General features: G+C 40.6%; 1 protein-coding gene across 23 annotated transcripts in view; it reads right to left on the bottom strand.

Annotated features, from left to right (window-relative positions):
- Positions 1-8,398, bottom strand: part of LOC103700973 (uncharacterized) — a 22,598-nt gene extending 14,200 nt beyond the window's left edge. For 14 of the 23 annotated variants that reach the window (XR_015972273.2, XR_015972278.2, XR_015972279.2 and 11 more), the window contains exons 1-13: positions 7,882-8,398; positions 6,153-7,519; positions 5,860-6,038; positions 5,511-5,728; positions 5,259-5,327; positions 3,461-3,533; positions 3,141-3,297; positions 2,738-3,029; positions 2,369-2,483; positions 1,966-2,129; positions 1,565-1,639; positions 1,013-1,427; positions 447-503 (exon numbers count right to left, since the gene is read on the bottom strand). Coding sequence is in view for 3 of the 23 variants with exons in the window: in XM_039130172.3 (XP_038986100.3) it covers positions 1,239-1,427; positions 1,565-1,639; positions 1,966-2,129; positions 2,369-2,483; positions 2,738-3,029; positions 3,141-3,297; positions 3,461-3,533; positions 5,259-5,327; positions 5,511-5,728; positions 5,860-6,038; positions 6,153-7,519; positions 7,882-8,271 (3,288 nt within the window). In the remaining 20 variants the exon portion in view is untranslated. Of the gene's footprint in view, positions 1-26; positions 504-909; positions 1,428-1,509; positions 1,640-1,965; positions 2,130-2,368; positions 2,484-2,737; positions 3,030-3,140; positions 3,298-3,460; positions 3,534-5,258; positions 5,328-5,510; positions 5,729-5,859; positions 6,039-6,152; positions 7,520-7,672; positions 7,787-7,881 lie in introns of those variants that run through there. The other 9 variants (XR_015972281.2, XR_015972282.2, XR_015972283.2 and 6 more) reach the window with 9 other exon arrangements.

Below are 8,398 nucleotides of genomic sequence, written 5' to 3'. Positions count from 1 at the left end.
TTTTGTCAAGGATATGCACAGAAAAAAAGAAAGGAGCAGACATTTACTACTATCATAAAGCAGAGTAACTGATTGGATGATCCATATACCTTATTAGTATGTCAAATTATTAAAATTCATGAGAATAAAAGATAACTTATAACATAATTTGACATTCCAAAAGAACTTATAGGCTTGCAATTCTGAAAAGGGAAGAAAAAGAACAAGGAGAACGGCATAGCGCACATGAAATCCTACACAACACATTGATACCTAAAGAGGTTCCAGAGAAATGGAAATTTTGGTCAAGTAAATAAAGATATCTAGGATTACTCAATATGATATGCTACACCCTTCCTATTGTCCAATTAAATTTCAAGACTAGTATAAAGAGAGTCTTATAGTCACAAAACGTCAGTTTCAAGGTTTCAAACACATTAAGATTCCCAGCAATCAAACAAGGGTACCTTCTTTTGGTTGCCCATATTAAACATTGTTGCTAGCCTCATAGCCTGGCAGAAACCCTGAATGAAAGACAGAATTAGACTCTCCAAGGACCAAACAATTTTGATAAATGAAATAACTATGCAAATAATAACAAATGATTAATGATAAGAATAAACATGATAATTCCAAGATTAAGATGCCAAAATGTGCAAACCAATCAGCCCAGTTACATTTACAACTGGGTTAACAACATTATGTCTGATAATAAGGAAATAACATACAAATTCCAAAAGCCAAGTGACAAACTTATAAAGTAGCATAAAACTTAGTATCCAAAACATGGAAAAGGTCTAGGTGCAGCCACCATTTCCAAAGGTCACAAGAAGAAATATTTTCATCCTCACAAGAACTTCAATCACTAAAAATAGAAAGCATTTCTAATTCTCAGTTTTGCTGAATAGCTCAATTTGAAGTTCAAGTAACTGATAGAGGAAAGGAACAAGTAATTTTTTAATAGATGTTCAGAAACACATGATCATAAGTATGAATTACAAGAGATGAAAACGCCTTTGACAAGTTGTCTTACAAGAAACAGAACACATCCCACTGATAAGAACTGCCATGCAGGAAGGTCTTTTTTTTTCAACCAGCATCTCTTCCATGCTTCATCCACGCACTCCAAACTTAGAGCTCCCATGCAGCAGGGAAAAGACATAAATGCCGAAAAATTAGATGACTAAATAGAAAGTTAGATCACAGGGAAGGGGCATGCTCAACAGCATATTTGCAGTCAGAAAAATCAGCATCTTAGTTCACTTGCCCGTGATAAATGGATGACTCAATGCTTGCGATACCGTCAACCTCTTTTCTGGATCCAAGACAAATATTCTTTCTAGAAGATCTTTAAAATTCAATAACATTTTGGGATCCTCCCCAGGAGAGCTTGATATGAGGGCACCAATGTCCTTTGGCTTGATATTGAGAACCAGTCTATTAACAGTCTGTAGGAAAGAAAACGAAACACAAAAAAAGGGTGAGCACTTGTAAATTTTGGATCGCACTGCTTTTTTAATTGGACAATACCTAAACGTAACACCACACTGTGACTTTAAGAAGATCTGAATAGAAGAGTAGTAACCTTCTTTGTAACTGGATCCTCCTCTGTAGCATGAAAACTCAAATCCTGATCAAAATGGTGATCAGCAAAGGCACCCTGTATCAAGTTATCATATCAGCACACACAATCAATAGCACAACTAAAAGAGTAAAGACCATTTATATAGTTCAATGTTACGAAGCCACTAAAAGGTTTTCTAGATCAAAAATAAAATAATTATAAAACATTATGACTTCAAGTTTCAATGCATGAAATAAGTCACAATATGCAATAGTGTGCAACAACTAAATTTGCACTAAAAAAATGAGGAATTTCTGAGCATTTAAACCCAAGGTCTCCACAAGGTGCTCAATTATACAAGACGGAAACAACCTCTCCTATTAAAAGGGTAAACATCATGGGAACTGTCCTCAAAACCTCACCTTTCGGAGCATCTTCTTTGGGAAAGAACCCTTTAACTCCATGTGGAGTCGAAGCATGTCATTGTTTGATGGACCAGGAAAAAGGACTTTCCCTGTATAAAGCTCATATAAACAGCAACCAACGGACCAGATATCTATCGGATGATCATATGGCAATCCAAGAACTGCAAAAGAAAATTCAAGCCATCACAGGACATATAGTCAGTCTAACTAACCATAAGCATATCCGTGGTAACAGAAAAAAAAACAAAACAAAAAACATGCACACTGCACATATGCATGGCTACAATATAACAGACAGGCACATGAACATGTACCAGAACATGCAATACAATAAAACCATAGCTAATGAAAGACCCAAAAGAAAATGCCAAGCATGAAGAGTGTAAACTGAGGTACTCACTTATTTCTGGGGCACGGTAGAAGCGGCTAACCAGGTATGGTGTTATTTCATTCTTACCAGCAAACATAGCATTGCCAAAATCACAGAGCTTTAGCACATTTTTAGCCTCATTCACCTACACATAACCATATCACAAGAGCAAAGAGTATATGTTAAGACAACAAGTATTATTTAGTCAAGACAATCCAAACAGAAATTGGCACCATTTAGTCAAGACAACCCAAACAGAAATTGCTATGATTTCAAAACAAACATGGTGTTCATATAGCATATGCACATATTAATGAGAAAAAAGAAACATGCTTCTCGATATGTGAGTGGTGCACCATATAAAACTGCAAAATTATGACACAGGATGAGAAGATGTACCAGCATGTTATCCGGCTTTATATCACAGTGCAGAACGCCACAGTTTTTTAGATGTTTCAGCGCAATGAAAAGCTGCTTAGCATATGCCCTGACAGCAGTCAGCTTAAGACCAATATTACGCCCAAATTTCTTCAGAACCTCACGTAGGTTCATATGAAGAGATTCAAAAACTAAACAAAGATGATTCCGATACTTGAAACTTGAAAGAAACCTAACGCAGTGGCGTTTGTCCTCAGGATCTGCACCTGCCAATTTCTTCAGTATGACTAATTCCCCTTGACCTGCCTTGTACCTTACATATTTACATCATAAGACAACATTCCAATGACATAAAGAGTAAGTATCATGATGAGCAGAACTAAAACTACCTGATTCAAAATTAAGCATTTTGATGTCTACTCACATGGTATCATTGTTGCGTATGATTTTTATGGCTACTTCTTCAGGATCACCTTTCCCAGCTTTAAGATCCTTCACACGAACGACAGTTGAAAAAACACCTTTTCCATGAGCTGCAATAATTTCATAACGACCATCAAGCACCTCACCAAACCTGTAACCTGCATGAAAAGAAATTAAAAAAAAAAACGCAAACTTCCAATGTAATAAAGCCCGACATGTAAAACATGTGTACCTAAAATGTGATATTCATTAAAAGAAGAACGAAACATTAAACAAAATATGATTTCTCAATGTAAATATTAGTAACATATCAAAACTTACTATAGTATCCCTCTGCATCATCCCAATTGTCATGAAGACCATTTCTATCAATTTGAAGGTCATCTCCTCTGCCCTACATGAGATATACATAATATAATCAACAATAGCGGTACTATAATCAACAATAGCGGTACAGCTTAGCAATATCACCTATCACATTTAATCTGTGGTAATCAAAGAAATTAAGAAATTCCATGATATTGGATATGTGAAACAGAATTAAAAGCATAAACATTCCAAATCACAAGCTAAAACATGTTAGAAGGGAAGAATTAAGAACGAGTATCAGGGGTTGACAAACCAGACAGTTCACGACATACCGAACCAGACCGGTCAGTTACAGGCACGATTCGCTAGTTTGAAACGAGATATAAAGCCAACCAGTCAAAACGATCTTCACATGGCTACCTCTGCTTTGAAACCCTCGACCAAAGGCTCTATTTGCTAGTTCACCCTGTTTGCCCTATTTGAAGGCCAGAGAAATGTAAGGCCCGAACTCTCTAGCCTTCATCCCCTTCAAAACCCGACAGCAATTGGAGGAAAGTTTCTCTCTCTCCCTCCCCCTTTCTTTCTCTCTCGGTCTTTGTCACCAGCCTCCATCCCCCTTCAAAGCTCCTCCAAGGCCTTAGCCCCTCTCTCTCTCTTTCCCTCTCTCTCCTCCCGTTCTCTCTCTCTCTTTCTCCCTCTCCTTCTCCCTCTCCCTTCCTAGAGAAATAATTAAATATATTTGATCTCAAGTTTAATGTTTTCGACCAACCAGGTTGTCATATGAATTGAGATTCAATTTACAAGCAGCTTTTGTTCAATTATTAACAATTATGGCTGGAAATGGGTCTGCCCTATCGGGACAGGCCATCTAAGGGTTGGGCCATTACGCCCAAGGCAATTCAATTCGGGCTTGGACCTCAAAGTAAGGCCTGAAGATATTTCAGGCCAGACTCATGTTGATCCTTAGCCCAGCCTAGACCACACCCAAAAACCAAGCCTGGATTCACGCCTGAAATTAGCCTCAAACAAGGCCTAAACCTAGCATGAGGCCCAATCCAACCCTATATCCAACGGCTTCTCTCTAGGGATGATAGCAACCTGCTTCTTTTGGTTGCAAACCTGGAGGCGATTCCTCAAAGAGAGGGAAGCAATTCAAATCAACAATTTGGCATAAGCAAGGGTGAGGTTTGAGGAGCCAAAAAGGGTTTTTTTTTTTTTGTTGGGGGGGGGGGGGGGGGGGGGGAGTGGAAGGGGCATTTACGGTGAGAGCAGATGGCCAAAAGGAAGGTGGACGACAAAATTGCTGCTGCCATTTACGAATAGGAGGAGAAGAGAGGCGGGTGCTGGCAATGAGTAAGGGAGGGGCAAGGAGGAGCGCAAGGAAGCAGAGGAAGGCAAGGACAAGGAGAACCAAAGTGGCGACTTCGGAGGCGAAGGTGGTGGGCACCACCGGGATTAAGCAGCGGTCATGGTCACGCTGCTGGTGGGGAGCCATCGACAATTGCGACAGGGGCCCCTCTCTCCCTCTCTCTTCTTCTCCCTTCTCTCTCTCTCTCTCTCTCTCTCTCTCTCTCTCTCTCTCTAATCACAGCCTCGTGGCAGAGAGGAGGAAGTCAGCAAAAGCAATTAGGTTATCAGCCCAATTGGGTTTTGGACAGGCCCGGTATAGGGGGCATGCTTAGGCTCCAACTCGATTCCAGCCCTATTAACAATGGAGCAAAAAATCAAGGGTAGAAATAAAGGATTGCAACAGACAAGTACTGCAACTAGATTGACAATAAAGGGTAAAAATATATGCATAATATGTTACCGATTTACGAACTCCAGCAGGTGATTCTCCAAAGATATCATCACAAAACATATCAGTTGATCTCTCACTCTGTAGGGTAAAAAATGTTCAGAACAAAACAATGAGCATCTTTTACTCAATTCTGAGTAAAGTAAATAAAAAAGGAATGAGAGAAAACATTAAGCAAGTACTTAACAAGCATCAGAACTTGCTCTGAATAAACGGACTCAGATGTATTAAGATTGAAGATATATCACAGATTGGGTAACAAACCTTGGGAGTACCCTCCCCAAGCCCCCTAGCACCAGTTGTTTTCTCGTCAATGGATTGTCCATTTTGCACAGGTGATTTGCCCACAATAAATGATGGATCAGCAACATACATGTCCAAAGTATCATGCCTAGTTTCAAGCTCTTCATTTGGGGCTTGTTTATCAGCTCTAGTAGATTTTACCTCCTGCAGCTTGTCCTTATCTGTAGATGCATTTTCCTCTGATCCACATACATATTAATAAGGATATATGAGATTAATTTGATTTATAGGGAAAACAAAGATCAATATTGGAACAGAATTTATATCCACTAGAAATGTACTATAACAATTTGATGGCAAAGAAACTTACCTTTCTCATTATCATTAGATGAGGATTCCACATGTTGCTTCAGTTGTTGCTGTTTGTACTTTTCTAGGATAGCTTGTCTCCTTTTTCTACTTTCCTCCTTGATTTTGTCAACATCTTCCTCATCCTGTTTTGCAAGCTGTTGTTCAACTCTCTCTTTATAGTCTTCTTCATCTTCCTCCCTACAATTAAAAACAATTGTATGAACATGTCAAATGAAGCATGATAATATCAATAAATAAAAATAAGGTATTGCATTTAATTTCATTGACAAATATAAGATCTAACAAATGTACCTGATAGATTCCACTTTTTCTTCTTTGGGATTGCGTCTATTATACCTACTTTCCTTGGCGGCGTCCTTAGATCTTGTTTTCTCCTTGCAATGTTCCACTTCATCATATTTTGAATGCCTAGAATACCTATGCCTGTCTTGACCGGTAACCTTATCCCTTTCCATCAGTCCATTTTCTCTTTCTGTATGCATATGTATGTCCCTATCTCTAACCTGATTCCTATTCCTATGTTCACCATCTCTGTCCCTTTTGCGCTCACTGTCGATATCCCTTACCTTCTCCCTCTCTCTATACCTCTCCCAACTCATGTCCCGCAGGTTCTCGCTACCTCTTTCTTTACTACTACTGTATCTTTTTCTTTCCCTCTCTCTGCCCCTACTTAGATGCCTGTACTCCCGCCTGTCATGTCTGCTATAGCTACTGCTCCTCTCAATTTCTCTACGAGCATCCTTATCCACCTCCTTACTACCTCTGTCTCTAAGACTGTTGCTGTACCTTTCTTTATCCCTATCTCTTTCCCAATTGCCATGCCTATCCTCCCGGTCATCATATCTGCAATAACTATTACTACTCTCTCGTTCCCTGTGCACCCCTCTTTCACTTGTTCTACTTCTGGTTGCATATTTGTCCAACTCATTCCTAAAATTACCTTGCAACTCAAACTGGCCAGATTGAGCACCGCCATCTGCATAATAATCTGAACCCCTTTCATATGATCTCTCCCTCATATGGTCACGGGACCTTGACCGATCCCTATGATCAGCTTCAGCAATGCACCTGCTGTAAGATGGAGATCGTCTGGTGTCCTTGTATCTCTCCCGCAAATTCTTGGGTGATATAGATCTGTCCTTCTTATCTGATACTTTACTGTCAGCATACCCTAGATCCATATGCTGCCTCGATTCAAGCCTCTCCAAGTTATGCTCAGAATCTTTGATATCACAATTATCCTTTTTCCTGTGCTTTGCTGCATGCAAACTTTCTCCAGACACAGGAGACCTTGATCTCAACCGACTTTTTGACACAGGAGACATTGATCTTGACCAACTTTTTCTATCATGTGTAGTGATACTCTTGCGCTTCTTTTCCTTCTCAGCTCCTTTCCGAGGTGAATTTGATCGTCGTTGTCTTGCTTCACCAACAATGGCTCCTTCATTCTCCCCATCACTCGCTGATATATTACCAGTCTCCCAAACACGTGTTTCTCTGTTTGCCTCGTATCCCTTCACTTGATCTTCATCCTTACCACTGAAGTTCTCGAAAAGATGAGATTTGTCCAGCATGCTTTCATCTGTCCATGTATTCTGATTAGAATTAAGCACCTTTAAACTATCGCCGGACAAAGCATCCTTCTCCCCAGAAGCTGCCTGTGATTAACCCAAAAACTAACTGGTAAATCGTGCGCTTTCGAAAAACCATCAAGAAGGATTAAGGTCATCAATAAATACTTATCAAGCCTACCAAAATTCGGAAAGAAACGAAAAATAAGAGAGATTCTTTATTTTGGGATAAAAAAGAACCTTTCAACTATGGACTTCAGCAGCCGATCTTCTTACTTGATATACAGGTCATGTTATGCCTCTTTCTTTATTCTTGATGTAATTTCTACTAATTCTATGAAATTCTACGGAATACTGAGATAAATCCTTATCAAGAAGACAATTTGATAACAAAAAAGGGAAGCAATCGAACACGCAATTTAAAAGAATCAAGAGATCTCGAAACAGACCCGTTTGGAATAAGCATCGGCACCGTCCACCTTGATCTCGCCCGATTCAACATCAGAACCCCCTCCCACCTCCAAGCTGACGCCTTTCTCTCCATTGATCTCTCCACCTCCCTCTTCTTCTTCAAGAATCTCCCCCTCCTCCCGGTCGTCATCACCAGGCTCAGGCACGGCAGAGGATTCCGCATCCGCATCCGCCACGGTAAGGGCGGTTTCCCCATCGTCCCTCTCCCGGCTGTGCTCGCTGTGATGGCGGTGGCGGCGGTGGCGGTGGTGACGGTGGTGGTGACGGTGGTGCTTCCGGCGCGTCGACAACTCCTCCGGTCCTTGCCCGTCCGCCGACCTCCGGTGCTTGCCGGCAGAAGAAGGAGACGATGGCTCGTCGCTGGCCATGGGGATGAATGATGTGGAGGTTAGGGTTAGGACTTCGAACGCGAAGAGAGAGAGGAATTTTATGGGAGAAGAGCTGTTATGAAACCCGATATCCCTTCTCGAATCTTTATCCCCTCGCCCTCCCCTC

The sequence above is a fragment of the Phoenix dactylifera genome, chromosome 12 (genome assembly GCF_051530095.1).
Source record: "Phoenix dactylifera cultivar Ajwa chromosome 12, Ajwa_hap1_PhDact_Kaust_v1.1, whole genome shotgun sequence".
Taxonomy (NCBI): domain Eukaryota; kingdom Viridiplantae; phylum Streptophyta; class Magnoliopsida; order Arecales; family Arecaceae; genus Phoenix; species Phoenix dactylifera.
The sequence above is the reverse complement of the archived record's forward strand: the minus strand, read 5'-3'. Positions and strand labels throughout refer to the sequence as shown.